The following is a 23,528-nucleotide window of genomic DNA, read 5'->3' as shown; positions in this document are numbered from 1 at the left end:
CCTCCAAGTATGTCCAGTGCATCATGACTCTGGCAGAGGTTGATGTGGTTAGTAGTAGGGTGGTGAAGGGCAATGACTGCAGGGGTTTTTCACAAACAGCCTCACAATTTTGCCCCATCTGGCAACTGTTTGAAGTATTTTTGTCTCTGGTAGCAGACTAACCTTTTACTTGTTTGTTCTTTTTTTTTTACTTTAGCCTACAAATGAGTCTTTTTTCATCCTGTCCTGATGAGCTCCCTGAAAATCAGTAATTTGAGTTAGCCCAGCATTGCCATTGGGCATTATGCACTTCTTAGCATGACTCTTGACTGTTGTGGGAGGAAATAAGAAGCCCATGTACTCTGCAAATCGTGACTAACTACTGTTTTTCCCTTTGCTCTCTGGTACTTTCACTAAGCATCAGTATTCTAGGTCATCTGGGGTCCTCCAGAATGAGCCCTTATATTTAAGGTCCCCTGTAGTTGATGTCTTCAAGAAAGCAGGCAAGAGACCTGTGTGGTAGAGGATCTGGATACAGAGACTTCATTGCTGTCTGCTCTAGACTGTAAGCATTACTGTCTCCTCAAGATTGTGCAAGCTGAATCTGTTTTGCTGTAGTACCACCTCTGGTGAGATTTCATGCTGGCCTTGCAGAGGGCCCTGTGTTCCCAGGCTACTTCAGAATCAGACCTCAGTAGTTTCTGTGGCTGCTGAGGCATCCAGGACTTACGTGCTTTGAACCCAGATCTCAGGTCTTACCCGAGTCAGCAGATCTCTAGGAAGAGGCTGTAGATAGGAGTTTCAAAACAGGAAGAACAGATCGTAATGTAATTATTCAGAATAGCATCATGAGTTACAAATGTCAAAACTCACCTTTTTTTTTTTAATTATTATTATTTTTTGAATATGGAGCAGGAAACCTAAGGCTTGTCTTCGTGTGTGCCCTGCTATGTTATGATGAGTAGAGTATACTTTCATTATTAAAAAGCAGATATCTACCCTTCTAAAGCACTAATTTCCATTATTAACAGTTGCATGAGAGGTCACTGTGAATTGGATAGGGTCTCTGGGATTCAGGCACATTTAAAAACAATGTTTATGATGTCTCTACCTCCTATTATTACTGTCTGGCAAGCATTTTTCAGAGGATTGTTCTTCAGTTATGTTTTGCACATGGTTCTCAGTTTTCTTAGGTCCCAGTGAAGAAAAAATGAAAAATCTAATAGCTTTCCTGTGCCTTTAGGAGGTCTGTTGATGGGTACAAGACCAATGTGTTCAGAGCATGGGTGGGCTCTGCAGGGAGAATGGTTTGGTGTCTGAGATACTTGTGTGTGCTTCCTGCTTTTTTAAGCTGTATAAAGAATATTTTGAGATTAAGCTCAGCAGCTCCTCTGCAAACTCCTAACAAAGTAAAGGCCTCTTAACAAAGCCACAATTCGCCCTTATGGCTAGAGCTCTGCATTTCTCTCAACTGATAGTTTGAATTAAGTGGTCAATGTATAGTAACGATGGGAGTGTATTCTATTGCAAGAAATAGGACTCAGAGGTAGTTACTTGTTTCAGGCTAAGATTCAGTCACAAAAAGGAAGATAAAAAACTGTGTGTGCAGTGCAGATGCTGCATGATGGAGGAGTGCAAGTGATCAACCACACTTGGGGCTGTTACAGCATCATTATGGTATATGCCTTCCCATTATCTCTCTTGCTCACTTTTGCAAGGATGTTTTGGTCCCATACGTGTGTTCCATTTCTTTTTTCTCTTTTTTTTTTTTCCATCCTATTGAATTTAAAACAGTTACTTCATTAATTCATGTTCATAATACTGTTAATTTTGTCTTTACAGTGCTGTTGTTATGAAGAGAGTTGTCATGCAAGCCATGGTACGTTTTAAGTAGACTATTTCATCTTTTTGCAGATTGCCAGCATTAAGTGCCAGCCCATGTGAGCAGCCTGCTGACCACGAAGCCCGACCACGCTCGGTCTATTAGCTGTGCTCCAGAAGTATTTGTTCAGTTTTTTCTCAGATGGATAACCAATATGGAACATTCTGTCCACAGAAGTCTTATTAAAGAGGTTAGAGCATCCTGCTAATTAGGAAAAACTAATTAGGCAGATTGTTGCGCCTGTAACCAGAACTTTATATTTTAATGGATTTGAAATGTGGTACACTCGTTTTTCCTATTGTAAAATCAGTTTTTCTTTTAAATGTCTGAAAATAGTCTTCGTGAGGAGATTATGCACTCAGAATAAGAAAGCAGCATTTTAACTTTTGGATTCACTAAATTAGCCATAGGAGATTGCCTTGTAGACTGGGTGAAATCATTCATTCGTGCCAGCGTTATGGCAACCAAAACTATGTTGTCTTACTACCTTTCTGTTGGTTGAAAGCTTCCAACTGCCCCAAGGAGGAACTGGAATAAGTTTGTGTGAAGGAACAGTATGGTTTGTGGCTGCAGTGATGTTAGATTCAGGTGATGCTCGCATTCACAAACTGTTGTTTGGCTCCTCCAACCTGGTATTCACTGACTGCTCTTTCACAGAGTCTTGGGAAGCTTAAGGTGTCAATAACTGAGTGAAACCTATTTGCAAGTGCTCTTGCAGTGCTGCTTTGGAATTTCATTGTATGCCAACTGGAAGCTGAAAATCAGCCCATTTGCAGTGTGGCCTGGAAGCAAAATGTTTATAACTGGGGAGAAGTCTGCCTTGGGTATGTTTAAGGTGGATTTCTCTGTAATGGCTACTTTGAACTTGTTCCCTGCTACACCCTGCTGCAAACTTCAATTAGTATTAACCTTCTTTCAGGCTTGTCATTCTGCCTTCTGTGAAATGCACTGACTTGTGGAGAAGCCCTGTAGCCAGGAGCTGTGGGCAGCAGCCTTGTGAAAGGCTGGCCAGGTTTGTTCCTGCGCTGCCAGCCCTGGCCACTGCTAGACCTCCTGTGATTTCAGAACTGTCAGCTCTGGCCTTGACAAGGCAGACTGGTGTTCAGCATCTGCTGTGACCTGTAGATTTGCACCCTTCCACATTTCTGCCGCTTTGTCTTCAGTGTGAAATCTGGGTCTGTTATCAACCAGACAGGTCTAGATAGTTAGCATGATGTCATGTCTCTTAAGCAGTTTATGGAACGAGGATGAAATTCATGGCAATAAATATTTTAGATTGTTTTTGTTTGGCTTCTTAAGGAAAAAGAGTTTCCTTAGGTGAGAGGTTACTTTGTGGGCAGCTCAGCTGTAGGATGTATCGATGGTTCCAGTATGTAGGATGCTTCTTGCTCTTCATGGCAGAGGTTGAAATTGATACTTATAGTTAAGAGTTTTGTAGATTCTTGTTTAATTACAGGTCATCCTTCTGAAGTGGATGACTCATTTAGCCTTCAGTGGCTGGATTAGTACTCTATATAACTGTACATGTACTTATTTTGGGTGTTAAGAGCCTTGAGATTGAAAGTTTCTCCACTGCACTGGGTCTTGTTTTGCGGGGTAGTACAGGGAAAGCAGATCTGAGAAGGAGCAGCAAATGAGGAAGGCAAATAGTTGGAACCAGATGATCTTGAAGGTCTCTTCCAATGATCTCAATGCTGTTGCTGCTATTAATAATAGTGTAATAATTTCTTAGTCTGCTAGCTTGTATTTCTATGTCTGTGTTTCAAACAGGGAAGCTATGTGGCATGCATATTTCTTTTGATAAGATTCAGTGTTTAGTGAGAATTCAGTGTGGAAGTTGGTATTTCTTCTTGATTGCCAGCACACTTGTGGTGAAAAAATGGGGCCTGGGGAGGCTGAAGCTGGCAAGGGAGTGTGGGCAGAGAAGTTCTGGTTTGTGCATACCAATTGCTTTGGGTTCTTCAGCGCCACTGGGAAAGCACAATAACCACTCTGCTTCAGGATATTGGTATAAGAGCAGTGCTGTTCATCTGAATGAACTTTTGCTATGTGACCCTTATGGTTGCATTTGGGCTTTTAGGAGCATTGGAAGAAATTTTCAGGCACTGCTTGCAGATGGGCTCCATCTTCATTCATCCTTGGCTTCTCACACCCCTTCCATTTCTGTGTTTTACCATATTCTGACATTTTAACTGTCACTGGCTTTTCTTCTTGGCATTTCAGGCTACCTATCCTTCCCTGTGGCATTGCATGTGTCCTGGTAGAAGTCTATTTTAGGGATTCAGATCCTAGACTTGTGGGCCCAATTTTATCAGCAGAATGCATTGAGTTGTGTTGCCTTGAGATGTAACTAAATTTGCATTTAAGTAGAGATGGTTTGAACCTTGGTTTCTGATGTTTCGTAGTTGGGTGCTTTTTTCTGCTTTGTCAAGGGACATGACTGCAGTAAGACCACGAGCTGAATTATCCTTCTAGTAGATACAATTTCTTAATGCGAGAGGGATATTAAGCAGAATAGATGGGAGTGCTCTTGCAAGACTTCATGGAATGAGGCTGAAGTACCACTGCCAATAGGATGCACGATCCCGTCATGCTGGGTCAGGCACCAGTGTGGCCTTGGTGGGAGGAATGTTTTAAAACCCAGGGTGGACATCAAGCAGGTCTTAGAAAACACCAGCCAAACATATGAGAACTCTACTATTCTGAAAAATCCAGTTGGTGGATGTTTAAGAAAGAAACCAGGTTTCTTTCCCAGTGATGGCTGGGATGTTTGTGAGGAGGGTGGTAGCAGTGAGCAGGACTGCAGTGGCTGGGATTTTTGAGAGCTGAAATTTATTTTACTTACCTAAGCTTTTAAAAATATTAATGTTGATGTGTGTTACAGCATATTATCAAAAGTTTACTTTTTCTCTATCTGGCTGATGGATGCCAGAATAGCTTTCAGGTCACTCCTAGCAGCTTTTCTCCAATTAAAAACGTCTAAGATGCTTTCAGTACAAAAACCATTGAATTTAAGATGTTTTTCTGCTGTGACATACGAGTATGTTTCTGCCACAGTGGCACTTGCCCGTTTTGGGTTATTTTCTGTCTATGAATGTTATGTGATTTCTTGTTAAAGTGAATGACAAGATGATGTACGACGTACTTGAGATGGTATTGAGCAGAATCTAGTTGGAAAATTGCAGTGATAATTTTCTTTTTACATCTCAAACTTAAACGCCATTGAAGAAAAAGGAAAAAAAAAAAGTAAAGTAACAGGCAACTGAAGAAGAGCATGAGGGGAAACCTTGAAAAATTACAGGGAAATTTCCATAACAGATACACTAGTAATGCCTGTTTAATAACGATTTCCTGTCAGGAGCTATTTTTATCATATGCCTGCTGTCTGACGTGGCATTCTATTTAACATTTTTGAGAGCCATGTTTTAATCAGATTAAGCTCAAGGAAACCGATAGGTATCTGCTTGGCTCATGGCTTCTGCTTCTGTTTCTTATTTAGTCACAAGACTATTGTTGCTGGGATCTTTGAAAGCACGTTTTGCTCTGGCGGCAGCAGGCGTGCAGCTTGCCCTGCCTCAGGAGCGCCAGTGATTTCCATGATATATGCGCAGGGCGCACCGTGGAATTATTTTGTAAATTAAAGAAGACTGATACAAACTGTTTCTTTTCCTCATGTGATTAAGGAGCCCAAAATAGCAGTCTATTTTTAGTTTCGAGCGCGGTGATGTTTCTTAGGAGCAAACTAACCGAAAGCAGTGTGCTGGGAAAGGCTGATAATGAATAGTGTTGCATGCGAGTCCAGTGGTGTAGGAGAAAATTGCCTGATAAAACCGTGGATGTTGGTGAATCATTCAATATAGTGCTTTCCCAACAAGGGATATGGTGAAGGTAGAACATAAACACGCATGTTTTAACTTCGATATTTTCACATTATTTGGTCATTAGAAAGTTTGTAAGGAAAATCCTAAGTTAGATTCTCCAATATCGGGCATATCCGTGCTGTGTAGCACTGGGGATTGTGTCTGGCCGTATGCAGGTGAGAACATTTAACACCTCTTTAGATGCTCTCGGTGTTTTGGACTATGGGTGTGCATCAGCAGATCTGCTTTTACTCAGCTCAAAGTATTCCAGCTTTTGAGGAAAAAAATATATTACATTTCTAATGACCTCTTTTGTCTGTTGCAAATGCAGATTTATTTTTTTTTTCTTGCACAGTAGAGCTTATATTCAGCAGCTTGGTTTGTACTGTATTACCTCGGTGTATTATTTATTTGGTTGATGTGCTAGAAATCTGCACATCTAAGAATTAATGAAGGTTATTAGTTACTTTCTATAATAAAATTAGCTGACCTTTAAATAAGAGCATTATGCAGGGGATCTCTAAGTGGAAAAATGACAGAAGGCATTTTTAATATGGTGGCCGTTTCTGTTGGTAAATGTTGCAGTCATGCTATAGAATGTTGTGATGCTGTGTGTTTGCAGGCAGCGATGGAATACCTGAAGTTTTCATATTCAAGAAGGGGTTTAACCCTTTGCTAACTCCTTACGCTCTTCTTACAACTTGGTAACACTTTGATAATCCAGAGAGCTGAAGACACAACTGAACGTTCTGAGAATGAATGTCCTTTGGAAAGAGCAGCGGTGGGAGTTGGCTGTGGTTTTCATTAAGCATGATTGTATGCAGATTCCTCCAGTGCTTTAGCAGACAGCCTTCAGTTGCTATCAGGCGTACGTGATGAACGGCTGCTCAGATGGTGCTTGCTCTGTGAGATGTTCATCTTGCTGAATTTGACTTCCAATTGAAGCTCAGACCTGTTGTAAAATACAGCATTGCACATGAAGTTCACACCTCTGCGTTTAAGTTGCAGAGGGGCACACCTCAAGCAGGTTTCTTAAAGCAGTAATTAAAGCAAACTTTCTTAATTCTTTTCTGTGCTAATAGCTAACACAGGACCTGTGCTAAATAACGACATCGTTAATTGTGTCATTATCTGGAAAAGATCTTGCAAAACCTTGAAGTACACCGTGCATTTTTCTTGTTATTCTTGAAGCCTTGCTAATATACGTAACGATCATCTTCCAGCTTGTGGATTTCAGGTGAATGTACAAGGCAGCACCGTGAGCAAATCTGCAGTTTTTCAAATTTCGACTCCGTCTTAAAACATTTGTTGCAATCCTTGCAAGATATTCATCTATTTGTAGCATCATATAGGTCTGTCTCCCCATCTGTCTCTGTTTTTCGTGACGACGAGGCTCTGCGATGTTTTTTTTTCTTCTTCACTTTCGTACTTACTCATTGAGCTCGCTGTAGTGCTGCTTCTATCAGAGCTATTTGTCCGACAGCTTTTATTGATCATTTGCTATAAAATAAAAGATTTTTTCACAGGGAGAAATTTAACCAGCAATGGGTGAATTCGGTTTAATCAGATTTAGTTTTATACGATAGGAAAGCTAATGTAATCAGAACCCATTTATGTGCTATTAAATACATAAATTGATAACATAATGCGGTGCCAAAATCTTACCAACACAGAGAAGAAAAAAAATCTCACTGAATTCTTTGATGCTTGGCCATATTTACTAAGGAATCCATGCAACTTGCAGATTTGAGAAGTAGCTACTCGTCTAGGGTTCAGATTCCCTACAAATAAATCCTTATTTAACAGGATATCCCTGAGACTCTTTTTTTTTCCCTCTCTTATTGGCAGCTTGACTAAAACAGTCTCATCTGGTTTAACTAAAATCTTTGCATTACTTGGCGGTGGTTTCTTTTGTACGTGGTGCTTAGAGCTCATTGAAGCTCAAACGGTACAGGAAATGCAAATCATGCAAATCATCCTCACGCTGACGATGTACAGTGGCGTGATTGAGCAGCAGTACGTATGGCTCGTGGGCTGACCACATGAAAGGAGTCATTTAAAGACCAGATGAGCTAAAGCTGGGTTAAGTTAGGCTATGTGTGAGCTTCAAAGCTTATAGAATAGCATCCTTTTTAAAAATAAATTTATTTTATTAATAACACCTGTGCCGAGTTCTTAAACAGTGAGAACATATATAGATGAACATTACATTAAATATATGCCATACTTAAATCAAAAGGGCGAAGTTGTTATTTCTGCAGAAGTTCAGGTATGCGTTGCCGTCGATGGAAGGAGACCACAGTCTAATACATTGCAAAACAGCCCCGTTTGGGTTTGTTGTGCTTAAAAACCCAGCTCTCCTCTGCCTTTCAGGTAAAAATGAAAATAAATGGAAGATGAAAGGGAATTTCAGACTGTGCAGCAGGGTTAAGAGCAGGCTTTCTGCAAGTGCTTGAGAGATGAGAGGAGAGGGCGGTCGAGTGCTTTCTGTTATTAAAGACGGCGTAGAATTTCTGGGGTAACTTAGAGAAAAATCCTGCCTGCCTTTTTCTGAAGAGCTTCCGCTGTGGTTTTGGGGCTGCATTGAGCACAGCTCACACAGGACCCTGAGCGCCATGCTGGGTTCCTTTTGGGTTTGGCCAACCGGGGCTCTTCTGAGGTGGGCGTGCAAAAACCGAGTGCACCCCTGAGGAAGGGCACAAGCAAAAAATGCTCGTGGAGTAATGAATATTTTTCATGTTGAACTTGCATCGAAAACAGCGGGTGGTAATTTTATTTAAAGACATCATTACCTAATCCTGCCTCTGGTAATACTCAACATGGGTGGCTGTTCTGCTTCTAGTGAGAGTTTTATTTCTCAGTTGTTTTTTTTTTGTTTGTTTGTTTGTTTTTAATATGGCCCTCATCTGCTTTTCTTTGGTGTTTCGGTGTTTTTAAAAGTTGAGATTCATTCGAATAATGTAACTTGACACAAAGCTGAAAAATGTCAATCTTGAACTGTTTCTGTGTAATGTTTAATTTTTACTTGAAACAGTAGCCCTGAGGGGGTCTGGTGTGGGACAGCTCTGGACACTGCACTACATAATCCCCAATGGATGTGATTATTTTTTCTATATTCTTTCACTAGTGCCTTGCTCTTCCGTCATTATTTACTTGTTTCTAGTAAAACTTATGGTATTAGTAGAAGTAGGAACAAGAAGGAAGAAAGTATGTTTTCATGCTTTACTTACTAGCTTGCGTCTTACCCTTCATGTCAACCTGCAGATCCTGCCGAAAGGGAGAGAGAGATTTCCCATATTTTCTTCCAAAAAAATAAAAATGAAAATTCAACGACTAAATCTGTTTCTTCTTGAATTGCCATAAATGAAGTCAAGATGAGAACTTGCCCCTCTTGGTGCATCTTGCAGGCTGGGGCTCTCCTTTGTGAGTGGTGGTCATCTGTAAGTGACCGTAGAGCTGAGCTGGAGTTGAGGTTTTAGCAGAGCCAGCAATGTGTAAGTTTCTCCTTCTACGTTGTGTGTTTGTTCATTCATTACTTCCTAAGTGCAGAAATCAAGGTGGATGAATCCTGAAATGAGGACATCCTGAAATCATCTTAGAGTGCCACAGAGTGGAACGTAAAACTAAATTCTGTTTTCTTGAGCCAGGTACCGGAGTTGGCTCCTATAGAGAGTTCTTGAGAGTCTGCAGCTGGCACCCACAGCAGTCGTCAGAAGTACCGTTGTGTGTCCTGCTCTTAGTGCTTTAATTGGAGAAGGACTGAAAATCACAGATAATATTAAGCTGTCTTTAATACTCAATGCAAGAAATACCAAGATGCAGCAGCTAGCAAAGAAAGCAGAAGAGAAATTTTACTGGTTGTATCCCTAATAATTTAATGTAATTTACTATCCATTTCAGTGTTTGGCAGGAAATGGAGATTGCTTAAATATCTGTACCTAAAAGCACAGGGCTGTATAAAGATCTTTGAATTTTAAAGTTAATTTGTTTCATCCAGTGCTCTATTGAGATATATACAGAAAATGAATCCCATATGACTGTGCAACTACCAGTGGTCCAGAACTCTTTTTGAAATACTTTCCAAAGAATACCTTCAGTCATTCTGACAAACAGCTCGAGTCAAGTTTCCTTTCTGAGAGCTCCTGAAATGCCTTACACGTAGTCCAAAGGTATCACCGGAAAAACTGTGTTATTTGGAAGACCTTGGCCAAAAATTTCATTTTGCTCCATTTTTTCACATAGGAACTCTTGTCGGCCAGACAACTCAAGCAGATTTTTAACTTTCTGTGGTGGAGAGATGGACAGTCTTTTCCCAGTAACAAATCTGCTGTGGTCAACAACATTCCAGGTCAGAGTTTAAATAGCTTAGCTCTGAAGATGGTGTTTCACAATCATAGAAGATGGTGTTTCACAATCATAGTGCGGAATTTGATGGAAGAGTGGGATAAATCTATGTATACACACACATATATAAAATATATAGTATAGATTTGTGTTGTCTATGCATGTGCTTAGATTTCCATGTGAATGCATATAAACCTATGTGCATACACACGTGATCTCTGTGCCTAAAATAACACTATCTGCAAATAACACGTATGGTCTCGTGAAGATAACACTTCATTCAGGAGAACTGTGCACACAGTACTGAGTACTGTGGTGAGCAGGGTCCATAAGATATGTAGACAGAGTGACACGATAATACGTAGATTGATTAAATCACCAGACCGTGACTTTCTCTTATCTTTGACTCTTGGGCTCTTGAGTTCTCACCATGGCACTGATTCTCTTCACGGCCCTTGATAAGCAATCTTTGGCCTCACTTTCTGAATCTTAAAGATTAGAAAGTATCTGGTATATTTTTCTCACTGTGGTATTTCACTTGTGTGTTGCTGGGGAGTAATGGGCGTTCCGTGCTGGGTGCTTTATTTAATGATAAAATGAATTCAGAAGTTTACAATGCCGTAGCTGGGAGAACAATCTGTAAAATATCTGGATGTCAAAACCACTTTGATTATGACTTTTTAATTTAGATTTTTCCATGGGGGGAGTTGGGGTCACTTTGCTTACTTGGGCAGTGGATCCATATGTAAGAATGGCCGAGTCATGACAGCATAGTGGTGTGGTGGCCACATCTGCAAAACTTCTAGCCAGGACCTGGAGATCGTCTCAAAAACGGGCAGAAGGTTTCAGGTTCAAAATTGCCAAGTGCTCTCACCTGTATGTTTGGCACATTCTCTTTGAATTCTCTCCTTATTTGCACCTTCTTGCACTGGTGCCCCTCGTGGCATGGCAGGAGCCCCAGAGCAAGCTGCCTTGCCCAAGTGCAGATCCAACAGCCTTTTTTTTTCCATCTCTTTTGCTGGTGGCATTGCAGAGAAAGGCCTGTTGTGATAATGTGCAATAAAATGAAAGGGCATCAATTCTGATTACACTTAAAAAAAACATGTTACGTAAATGGAAATAAATCAGTTTATGGTATATGCCAGGCATGCTGCAAGTTTTATTTAAGAAATAGATGACTGAAGGGTTACATTCAATCCAAATGCTCCCCTTTGTGATCTTTAGCCATGTTTGTAGAGAAACTTCTCTTAAAGCATTTGAGGTTTAATTCAGAACAGACAAAACAATTATTTTTTGAAGGTTCGATGAAATATGTTTGGCAGCTTTTGAATTGAAGGAGAGTGTTTGTCTCACTTCTTTGAAATCTCACTTCATTTGGTCAGTCAGCCATTTCAGTGTAATCGTTCAAGTCTGGTAGCTGTACCACATTCAGAAACCATTGAATAAGAGAGGCTAGAGTTGGAAATTAGCATTGCAGAAGGTGAAGACTGAAACTTTCCTTGTTGGTACAGCATTGAACATTGGTCTGCCTGCTGTCCCCAGGCTTTTGGCAGCGTGCTGGTTAAGCACTGACTCCTTGCAGGCGGAGGCTTGGTCCTTCCATTCCTGGCATCACTGCGGTTCTCCTGCAGCCTCCATCAACACAGACCAGAAACATTTAAACTGTAGTTTTGATTACAAGTTCAGCTGATGATATTGAGTAATTTGCTCGCTTGCATTAAGGCAGGAAGCTGTCACTGTGCCACAGCAAACGTGCATTATAGAAGCGTGGAAGGCTGTTGGGAGAAATAAATATTTTCACTTTCCTTATATTTTTATGTTACGTTTGATTAAGATTTTCATATATGTGTGTGTGTGTGTGTGTGTGTGTGTACACACACACACACAGATATATATGACCATATACATATTCATATATATATATATGAAGCAGTATGCAGTTGGTGAATATATATTAAAGTTACTAAGTTATTCCTAATGTTCTGTAGTGCTGCCTGCTCCTGACAAACATCTGATACGGATCATATGCCTCTAAAAAGAGAACTTCCTCGAGCAAAATATCCTCATGAAAACAGGTTGGAGATACTCACATTCTCTCCCTCGCTCTCACTCGCATGTTACATTTTGGCACGTTGTAGAAGCAGGTAGCATATCTACTACCTGCTGTTGAATGTGTTGAAGATACTGAATTATTTATTCCATCTTCTGCACTATCCAAACTCGTTTTGGGTAGTTTGACACATCTCGGTCTTCCATATGGATACTTCATGGTGACAGAGTTGCCAGCTGCTCAGGTTTTATGACAGTCAGAGTTTTTTCGAGGACTGTATTAGTTTTCTGGGAAGAATCCTGCTTTTCTTCAGGCCCCCATTCTGAAGCAGTAGCTTTGCCTTGGATTGATGCTCTGCAGTGGTGTTTTTTGGGGGGTGAAAAATTAGCTACAAGAGCATTAGCTTCCATAAAAATATTTTTAAGAGGACTTGATGTTTATAGATTATCCGAGATGAAATCAGAGATGTGGAGTATTAGAAAAATCTGAAAGCTATTTGCTAAGAAAACTAAGTTCCTTTTAGAGCAATCCCCTTCAAATTTAACCCACCCCCCCCCCAAAAAAAACCGAAAAAAAAACGGAAAAAACAAAGTACTTTAAGTATTTACATATCAAAGTGCCTGAAGTAAAATACAAAGCAGGTGCAGTCAGACATGTTTTGGAGAACAGAATTTAGGGGGTCACTTGAAACATAAAACTGCAACCAGTCTGCTGAGACCCTGCCCGTCTTTTCTCCTGTGATCGTGTGAAGTGCACGGCTTTTCTTCGTTGTTAGTATTTTTTTAAATGTAAATGTGAAAATTGGGAGTAGGATTTTGTAGTCTTTTGTAATTTTTTTTTTTTTTTTTCCCCCCCAAAACTTTTTTAAATAAAAGAAAAATAACTTTTTAAATTTACCTCTTACGCATCAAAGCATAAGTTTGTAGACCCCTTTCTTGGGTTTCTTTCTTTCAGTCTGTTCTTTCCATCCCTTGGCAGCTTCCTGTGTAGAAATTCTATGCTCAGAACAGAGAAGCACAGAGCAGCGTATATGCACCCAATGCACAGTATATGCCTGTGCACTGAGTGCATACCACTATAAAAAAATAATACCCATAGAGTCATTACAGATAAGTTGGATAAAATACTTGTTTTTTCATTTCAGTGAATCAGGCTACTTTCAGTGGACACCATCTGAGGTGGTGTAGTTGTCCTCAAGTTGCTTCTTTGGCTTTGCTATTGAAGAGCAGCATTATGATGTGTCATCTTAGGACTTTTCCATGTTCCTGCCACCCAAGAGGTGCATTTTTCATGCCAGTCACTTGGCATAATTTTTTTTCTTTTTTGTCCCAGAATTAAACAGGTAAGAAACCCAATTAAATGATGTTGCAGACTTTAAAACAACAAACAAAGCTTTGTGAGTCTTATGTGATTAGTTTGGAGTAAGAAGACCGATTTAACACGTTTTTCCTTTAAAAAAAAATTTCACTATGTATCCCTAAATCCTTTACATTCTCCCTTGTGCGCTTGTTGCCTTCTCTTTTTTCTATTTTCTTTTTCTCCTGTTTTATTTCCTCTTGCAAATATGCATCACAGCACATACTTGAGCAGAATAGATCTGTACATCTCTCATAAGCCAACCAACGGATCCTTTTCACTAGTAGGGCATTCTGCTTTGCTTATGTTCTGCCCTAATGAGATGCCTTCGCTTCATTATTTAGTGCTGACAGTGAGATCTGAGCAAGGAAGATGATGTGGGTTCGTGGCTTTCTTCTTCCCCCATCACCACAGCAAGAGCTGCTCGGTCTCGACCTCTCTCTTCATGGAAACAGAGAGCATGATGTAGCCTATGGTGAGCAATCTGGCCACTAAAGTAAAAATGTGCATCTGTCAGTAATTAATTGAAGCCAAATTTAATTACAAATCAGGGAAAGAAAATAATGCTACGCACTTAATAAAACTGAAGAAGCTTCGGTGCTGTTGCCTAAAAACCAAAGGAATCCAAACAAAATATGGCATTTCCCAGGAACCTGAAAAGCCTCTCCTTGAAATAGTCTCTTTCAAGCTTACTTCTCAGTGTTAAATACTAAAGTAGTTTTAACTGCTTTCACTTCATTTTCAGTATCTCAAAGGACACTGAAAAATCAAAAATTAAAGGAAGAATTGATGGTGAACCCAAACGGTTCTCCTAAAAAACCTAATGCATCTATGTAGACTCTTGAATATTTTAAAGGTGAGGGAGTGGCTGTTTTTTATGTTTGGTTTTGCTTACTAATGTCAGTGGAATCAGCGGGTTAGGACTGCAGGGTCTGGGAAATCCTTCCTGAAGTCCTGACAGAGGTCTGAAAATGTTGGTAGAGAAACAGAAGGATGGGACCAGCAGCAATGGGGCTGGACACACAGCCCCCTCTGCTCCAGGAACGTCAAATAGCAGATGCTTGGGCAGATGGTTTAGAGCTTTGTTTCGGATATGGTCTGTATGAAGAAGGGGAAATTTTGATTTCTAGGCAGTAAATTCTTTTGGAAAATGGAACCGAGGTCTGTGACAGCAGGAGGAAGAATTTCAACTCTTGTCCTGAGTACTGTACTATAAAACAAGGAAGAGAGGATGTCATCTTAAATACAAGCATGACAAAAGGGATTTGAAGTATGAGTTTGAAAGAAAATATTCATTTATAATGTATTTCAGTATACAAGAGACTAGCTCCAAATCCCAAACTATTGAACTGGTAGGAGCTATGAATATCTATCACTGTGCTCTGTATAGTAATTACAGCAAGAGGAAAAAATATTTTTCTTTACGATTAATATTTGTAAACGTTTATGAAAGTACATAACAAATAAATAAGACAAACACGTGGCCTAATTAAGATGAAAGGCATGACAGCCCTTGTGATTTGTTTTGAAAAATAAGGCATGTTCGAATGGTAAGACTTAATTATTTCTGTAAACATTTCAAATTACGCTCTATCTATAAAAGTGTAATTTATGAGGTATGTATTATAGGATCTATAAGCATTTTTGACATCTGTGCATTGCATGTCCAAAAAAATTAGAGTTAATTTATATTATGTTGTGTACTGTCATGTATTATCGTTGATTAGTATTTATTATTTGGAAATTCAGGGGCATCTATTGTTCAGTAGGAAATGAAAAAGCGTTTTGTATCTGATTGCAATCACTCTATTCTTGGTACAGTGATAAAAGCACACCTTCTGCAAGTTGATCCTAAAAGAATGTGTGACACTGAATGAAGATAACTGGTCTGTTTAGCATTGCACATGTTAACGATGCTATTTGATGTGTGGATTAGAGTTGAAGAACACACCTTAAAGCCAAATCAGTGGACGTGTCCAAATGACTGGGTTGAAACACGGGTGTGCTAGGGGATAAGATGGAGGAACCAGAACCTTTGGGTTTGTTCTTGAGGAGCATGAAGACAACACAGGCTGGGTGTTTGGGAAAGGCTGTGTCACTGAAGGTGGTGGGCATGGTGGAGCTCAGGGAGCAGTGGGACACTGCTCAGCCATGGGGTTTGGGTGATGCAGTGTAGAGCTGGGTGTTGGACTCACTGATCCTTGTGGGTCCCCCCCCCCAGTGTTGGTTGTTCTATGTGGATGCTCATTCCCTTCCCTCCAGCAGTGCCCCTTGCTAGGCTGCAAAGGTCCCAGTGCCAATCAGCTGTGCTTTCAATTTGCTCTGTGCTGGAAGCTCAGCAAGCTCAGAGGGTTCCGCCTCCGGATCCACAGATAGGTAAATGTGCACTGTGTGGTCTCCCAGGGGAAAGGCAAAATGTGTTTTTAGTTAGGTTGCATGGGAATTTAATTGAAAGATTTAGGGCAGTTTCTTAAAAGAGTAAATCACAGTTACGTGGCACAAAGATCTATTAAACAAAAATATTTTAGCACCTTTACTTTTGTATTTTGCTTGGTGTAAATGGAAACTCATATCAGGCTGATACGTGTTGTTGGCTGATGATATAAATGCTGTTACTATTTTTTAATTTTTTTACATTTTAGTCCTTTTCAGCTTTTTGAAATTAAACAACGGGCAAAACAAAGGTCAGGTCATTCTGCACACACAACACTGCTCTCAGTCTGCAAGCCTGCTCGGCCTCCTTCCCATGAATATTTGTATGAATTAAGCACCTGCTTAACTTAATTCACGTAAGTAGTTCCTCAGAAGTCAGGAGGACAATTAAGTGCTTCAAATTAAGCACAAGCTTAGCGTAAAACCAGAGCCTATGTGGAGGGTGGCCCTGCAGTCTGGCTGGCCTCCAAGGTGCTGGTGCTGCTGAGCACCACGTCCTGATGGCTGCAAAGTGCCCGGGGTTGTCCTGGGAAGGACAGCTGGGGCATCACCAGCATGACCTTCAGCTCTGTGACACTTCTCACGTTGTATTTATGGAGGGCTACTGTTGTATTGTGTGTTGCAGCAGTGATAGGTTTGGATAAGAATACTGTAATAGCAGTTTAAATGTGTTTTTTTGTGAGGTGGCAAGCTAATGATGTAGCAGTTAATTTGAATTTAGCAGACGTTTTAAATATAGGTTTCTCTTACAGAGACAAAAGTTGCAATTTAAAGCTCTTTGGTGGTCTAAAAACAGCTTAATTCTCTAGTAGCATGGTAATAAGTACTAATCCAGCTTATACAGTGATTGTAGTATGTCATGTTTGTGAAAGATTGCCTAACTCTGCTTTCTCTGGGTTTTATGTTAATTTTTTTAAATTAAACATAAAACCTTATAACATCTTTATGCTGAGATAAACTGTTCAATTTAACTTGTGCTCAAGCAGCAGCTGTCAGGAATTATCATGTTTGGAGCGTTCTTGCCATCACCTTGTGTCTCTACCTCCCGGATACACTCGGTGGGATGATAAAGCTCACCTTGTTAGGATTTATTACTTAAATAATAACCCGAGGTAAAATGAAAGTCAGTGTCACGTAGAATGACAACTGACATATATTTATGTCTCACGTTACATTATAATAAACTTTCCCTTCTTCCCCTTGTAATAGGTGTTAAGTGGAAATCCACGGCAGCGTATCCTCCAGTGCCCTGCATCAGTCCATTAGCCACGTCCACGGCTGCTCTGTGGGCATGTTCACAGTGACTTGGGCTGTCAGGTGCTATTTAGGCTCGCAAAACTGGAGGAAGTGCTTTGTGCTGGTAGTCAGCAGCTATACTGCCAGCAAAGAAACAAACAGAGGAGCATCTCGTGCCCGTTGCGTTCGGTTCTGGAAGCGCTGAGAAGCGATGCGAGTGAATGAGGAAAGGTGTTTTCTAATGCTGTTACCAATTCAACACTTTATTTGCCGTAAGAAATGTAAACAGTGTCATTTCAGCTTCTAAATCAGAATTTTCTAGTAATTGCAACAGTTTTCTCTTGGCACTGGTTTATGCATGAGCTGGGCAGTCCTAAGCGATCTGCTTGTTAATTCTTATCGCTTCTCATTTACAGTGTAGAAAATTTAGGTCTGGCTCTTACATGCTTCCCAAGTTTTGCTCCTTTTTGCCTTAAGAGAAGCCTGCCTCTGGCTCTCTGCAATGGTGCTGTTGTATTCAATCACAGAATCCTTAGAGTTGGAAGGGATCTTTAAAGGTGATCTAGTCCAACTCAAATTCCTTTGATTTGTCTGCAAGCATTACCTTCCTTTTCTGTGGACACAAACATCTTTATTCATATTGCTCTGCATTTGTCCACCTGAGTGGATTTGGATGCTGCAGAGCTGCGTGGCTGTGCCTAGGCTTCAACCTCAGCTCTTGTTGTCTCATGGACACCTGCACCATGCTCTTTCCACCGTAGCATTTGTGTCTTGCTCTGTGCTGCTGCCCCTGCCTTCTGTCCCCATGTGCCATCTCTTCCTTTCCTTCCTCATTCAAACACAGCTGAGTTTATAGGCGCTCTCTTGCACCAGTTCACTTTTCTTCCCAACTCATTGCAGAAAGAATTTCTGAGATACCTGTGGTAGGAAAAGAAAAGATAAGCCATGAGACAGTCCAACGTTTTTCCAAGCAGCCATTAATCTTATTTTTGCAGTCTTATTGCATGTTAGGTGCGTTGTGCCTGCTGTAGGAAGCCTTCTCCCATCTGCTTGGAGCCAGGCCCCAGTCATGTTGTGCTCCATGGGCTGTCATTCCACATGGCAAACAAGTTGTGACTTACCTAACAACTGCTTTCTTGGTCTTTGGGTGCCTCGTGGTAAAGCAGTGCTTGCGTCTTCATTGCTATTCTGTTTAACAATCCCTTTAGAAGTACCAAATATTTGATGAGCAAAGCAGTCACATTCATCTTTTACTTTGGTAAGCCTTTCAGATTAGCATTGATTTGCACTGATGAAGACGGATGCAGGATGAGTTCTCTAGGAAGTGTTTGTTCTCTACATGCAGATTACTCCAAGACAGTGTGTGTAGTAGCAAAGGTAACATTATGGTACCTATATGATGTGTGTATGGTTATTTGGGGAAATTCACAAGTTTTAAGTTTGATACCCAGAGTTGGAAGGTTATAGTGTTAATGATGCAAGCTCAGCAGTACTCTTGAACACTAAATCTGTGTAAAAAGAGAAAGAAATCGAAAAGATTTTAGGAAAATTGAGCATTTCACAAATCTTGAAATTCTTGAACTACAGAAATGGCAAATAGCCCCCAAAAATGTCAGAAACGTGCTACGTTGAGAAGTACTCCATTAAAGCTTAATGTTTAATGTGCAATAAAATACCCGATCCCTATACTTTTTTTATCCTTTATGATGAGAAATTTATAACCACAAGTGTCTGTGGTTCTCTAGAGTTTCAGGATTCAGTTGATTTGGAGGCTGTGCTGACCAAGGGACAGGAGGCACTCATGTAATTGTGGAGAAATTATGGGAAATTTGCCACTGTTTTCAGAGGGTCACAATTTGCTATTATGTATTTAAATAAGCCAATTTTCTGATAGCCTGTTAGGTTATAGGAGGCTGAGATACCAGCTTCTTAGTGTTGTTTGAGCCTGCTTAATATACCTGATGGATATGAGCAGTGCTGTGGACTGTGGAATAGCAAGAGTAGTAGTGGGGTGTGAGGATACAAACATTTCATATATAGGATACCTTAGAAAAATGAGAAAATAAAACATAGGAAAAGGGTGAAAAAAGAGACTGCACTAGATAAGTGTACTGCATAAATCAAAAGGGTTTATGTCATAACACGAACATGTGCCATTCCTGCTCATATATTGAATTTCAGTAGTTGGTTGCATAAAGAAGTAAAGTGTAATGAAACTGGCAAGCAAAGTATTCCCTAGTCAGCCTTATCTTTGTTCCATTTGTCCTTCAGATACAGCTTTTCTTGCCTTTTTCAATAAAATCCATCCAGCTTTTTTATTTTGCATCTCTCTGTAACTGAGCTGGGAAGACCAATGAGATTCAGTGCTTTTCTAGTTAGGTTCTTAGCAGCTGCTTTTTAAGAGATCAAAACTTCGAATGCTGCTACATGGTATTAAGGCTTAGCTATTGATGTGTCCCTATAGGGGTTATGTTTTTCTTGGGGGGGAGAAGGGGAGGCGAAGGGTAAGGGGTGACCCCTGTGAGCATGCTCACAGGCAGTAAACACTGCTCTCCTTGTTTCCAGGATCCTCTTTGCAAGCTCCGTGCTTAACCTGGCTGAACTCGCTGCCCTGCGCCCTGACCTGGGCAAATTGAAAAAGGTCCTCTACTTCCATGAGAACCAATTGGTGTATCCTGTCCAGAAGTGCAAGGAAAGGGATTTCCAGTATGGATACAACCAGATTCTTTCATGGTATGTGTTTCTCACACCTCTCTGTGTTGTTTAATGTGTTCCTCTACATATCGATGCTCAGCGTTGCCAGCCCTGAGGAGTCCCTCTCCACTGAACTGAAGAGACTGTAGCAAGCAGAGGCACAAACAGCATCTCAAAGAGGAGCTGAGAAAAGGGTTCTGGCTAAAACCACATCCTCTATCCACTCATCTCAATGTGTAAAAGAGCAGTGAAACCAGCACCAGTGGTGGCTGGAAGCCTTGCCTGCAGCATGGGCGTGGAACGAGGTAATCTTTAAGGTCCCTTCCAACCCGAGCTGTCCTATGATTCTGTTGGGCTACTATGGCATACCTGGTAGTTGTGTGGGTTTTGCCCCATCGTGGCTGTCATGAGCGAGATGCTTTGTTTCATGTCTGCTTAGCAGAGCCCAGCTAAGTGCCTCCTGCTCGGCCATAGCTTTTACTGCATCCAGCTGAAATTATAGAGAGGGTTTTAGGGAAATAAACAGAAATTAAAACGTAATGCTGCACTTTTCTTGTGAAGAGAGGGCAGTAAACATACCAGATAAATCCTTGTATTTTTTCATCTGGTATTCTGAAATTGTGCAGTGCTAAAATACTCAGACGTTTTAAAGGCTGCGGTCCTTTATTGTTGCTAAAAACAAATGTATTTCTTGAATCTAAGTTAATGAAAGAAGTTAATAACCACCACACTGAAAAGCTTTGTGGTTAGACTCTGCGCAAACCTAAGTGAAACAGCAAAGCTGAGTTGTTCTGAGAACTGGAATAAATTGATTTGAATGATCTTTTCTTTCCTAACTGCTATTTGGAGAATTTTGAAGAGCAGGGATTGAGCATTTGAAGGTATAAGTTAAGCTTTTGTATCATTATAATGTAGGCCAGTTGATAGTCAAATATCTCAGGGTACACTCTGGCCATCCTGCTGCTGCCACTGCTGCATTTGCACATGTTTCACTGCTTGAGCAGTAGAGTGGGAGAAGATAGTGAGCAATCCAATAAAGCTTTAGCAGCCATTTTCAGATTTTACACCATGAAGATGTCTTTTTGTGGCACTGAGGTACGGAATATTTTTTTATGTATGTTTTGCTTTCTTATGGCAGTTATTTTTCTATTGTAAGCTGGCAGATATTATCTTCAAAGCACGCATTTTTTTAAATCATAAAATTCTTCTGCCTCACCTCCCCCTAAAAGTCTTCTATAGATGCTCCATTCCATTTCCTTCAGCCTCCAGTAGCACCTCTGTATAATTATGTAATTTCCATCTTTCATTTTTTGTTGCTGTATAAACCCCATTTTTAAGAGCAAATGAAAGCCATCTCCTCAGTGCAGTGTGTAACTACCCAGTGGTCATCTGCAAGGAAATGCCATCTTTCATCTTCCAAATCTGTTGGAAATACTAGAAACATGAAAATACATATTTCCAGATCTATCTTTATATCGGTATATTTCCAACTCTATCTTTCCATGCTGTTTTGCATAGATGTTTTGGAGAAAATTGAAAGTGGAGCACTTGGAATCTTCATGAGTCGTTAAAGGAGATTTTATTTTCTCCTTAATGATTCAGAAGCGTTGCGATGATACTGGTAATAAAGTCACACATTTCAATGGTGGAATTCCTTTCCTTGTAGCTGACTGGGCTGCAAGGATGACAAAGGCAGTTTGCGGTGCTAAGCTCAGCCTCCTGGATGAAGCTGAACAGATGAGGCTCAATGTATGAGACAGAGAGAAGTGGAAATGTCTGCAGACTTCGCTAGGTGCCAACCTTACCTCCATCAATGCTGCATTTGCCTGGGCAGCTGAGGCTGTGTCAGAGCTTCCCATGCACAATTCCAGATACTTCAGGGCCTGGGTAGCTTTTTACTGTCTCCTGACCAACTCTCAGTTGAGGAATATTTCTTAAATTACTATTTCACTTCTGAAATCTCTTGATCTGATTGATTTTAGAACGCAGCACTAAGGAGCAATACAATGTATTAATGTACCAAACCTTTTTTTCTTTTTATTTGATTCTGTGTACTATGTGGTATCTCCATTTTGCTTAGTGCATGCGCTTTTTATGCATAGGTTAAAAAACCAAAACTGTTTATCTTTGTTATCCCAGTCCCTGGCCCACTTGGCCCACAGTCAAAGATAGGTTAACCAAAGGTAAGTTGTCATAGAATGGAATCTCAGAATCACGGAATGGTCTGGGTTGAAAAGGACCACAATGCCCATCCAGTTCCAACTCCCTGCTGTGTGCAGGGTCACCAACCAGCAGACCAGGCTGCCCAGAGCCACATCCAGCCTGGCGTTGAATGCTCCAGGGATGGGGCATCCACAGCCTCCTTGGGCAACCTGTTCCAGTGCCTCACCACCCTCTGTGTGAAAAACTTCCTCTTTATTAGGAACCTCCCCTGTCTCAGTTTAAAACCATTCCCCCTTGTCCTATCACTATCCACCCATGTAAACGGATGTTGTCCTTCAGTACAAAGGGTTTTCTGTGAGGAGTCGTCTTCCATGTTCTACCAAAGACATATTACAGTGCCCCCTTGATCTCTTTGTAGGGCTCTGGAAAAACAAGGATAATATTAGTCTTACCCATGTTATGAATGGAAGGTGAACCGTGGATAGAATGGGTTCTGCTCCTTTAGGTTGATAATAATATATTGTTATTTGCTTTTAAAAAGTTCAAAAATAAAGTATAAAAACACGGGAACTGGGACATTTCTGATTAAGGTATGTATGCTACTTCTGGTTCACCTGAAAAGGCTAATATTAATTGGCATTTCCATTATACATTTTGTATATGAGAACGTGTATCCTGTTTTCATTGCATTTAAAATAGCTCCGTTCCTTTAGCAACAGCAGTGTGTTCATTAACCTTCACTGCTTTTTACAGTTTGGTTGCTGATATTGTGGTCTTCAACTCTGCTTTTAATATGGAATCATTTCTTACGTCCATTGGAAAATTTATGAAGCTGATTCCTGACCACAGACCTAAGGATTTGGAAAAAATAATCAGACCGAAGTGCCAAGTTCTTTATTTTCCAGTCAGGTTTCCTGATGTGAGCAGGTCAGTACATTTTCCACGTCATAAATTGCCTCCAGTCTGTCAAAACTTACCTATTTATGGTGAAGCTTTAACTAATCAGTTACAGCATTGTTAAGTAAAGAGCTGGAAGATAGGCACTCTCCCTTAGTAAGTATATTTCAGCAATCAGAGGCTGCTGGGACAGCATACAAACCCCCATCGCTCGGTGTGAATAATTTCCCACTTGTTTTAGTTTTTAAAAAGTTGACTGTGCCTCAACTCCATCTGTTTGTTTGTACAGGGGAGGTCAAGGAGGAGAAAGAAATTCTAGAGAACACTAACAGCGATAAGGCTGTAGTGGAGAAGCTATATTTCCCTTGGTATGTTGTAGTGGGATTTTATTCCTTCCCCCCTCCCCTACCTCTCTTTTTATTGCTTCCCAGGTAGGTGAAAAGCATTTCAGTAGCACGGAGCAGACTTGCAGATTTTGGCATTAGCTGCAGTTGCAGTTGCTCTTCAGTCCTCCTCAGTTACTACGAAGGACGTTTTTTATTACCCTTGTTTCAGAGCCCATCCTGAAATTAGCAGCGGGTTATGTGGCTCAAAGGGAACATTCACCAGATCCCTTTCACTTTTGATTAAACCT

General features: G+C 40.6%; 1 protein-coding gene across 2 annotated transcripts in view; it reads left to right on the top strand.

Moving 5' to 3' along the window:
- LOC104911832 (glycosyltransferase-like domain-containing protein 1) overlaps positions 1–23,033 on the top strand; it is a 62,849-nt gene extending 39,816 nt beyond the window's left edge. Inside the window, exons 3-4 of one of the 2 annotated variants that reach the window (XM_010714003.2) lie at positions 19,706–19,873; positions 22,751–23,033. In XM_010714003.2, coding sequence (XP_010712305.1) covers positions 19,706–19,873; positions 22,751–23,018 — 436 coding nt within the window. In that variant the 3' untranslated portion in view covers positions 23,019–23,033. Of the gene's footprint in view, positions 1–1,821; positions 1,859–19,705; positions 19,874–22,750 lie in introns of those variants that run through there. The other variant, XM_019617315.2, reaches the window with a different exon arrangement.
- The last annotated feature ends 495 nt before the right edge of the window (positions 23,034–23,528 follow it).

This window comes from Meleagris gallopavo, chromosome 7 (genome assembly GCF_000146605.3).
Source record: "Meleagris gallopavo isolate NT-WF06-2002-E0010 breed Aviagen turkey brand Nicholas breeding stock chromosome 7, Turkey_5.1, whole genome shotgun sequence".
NCBI lineage: Eukaryota > Metazoa > Chordata > Aves > Galliformes > Phasianidae > Meleagris > Meleagris gallopavo.
Note: the sequence above shows the minus strand (reverse complement) of the source record. Positions and strands in the feature narration are given on the sequence as shown.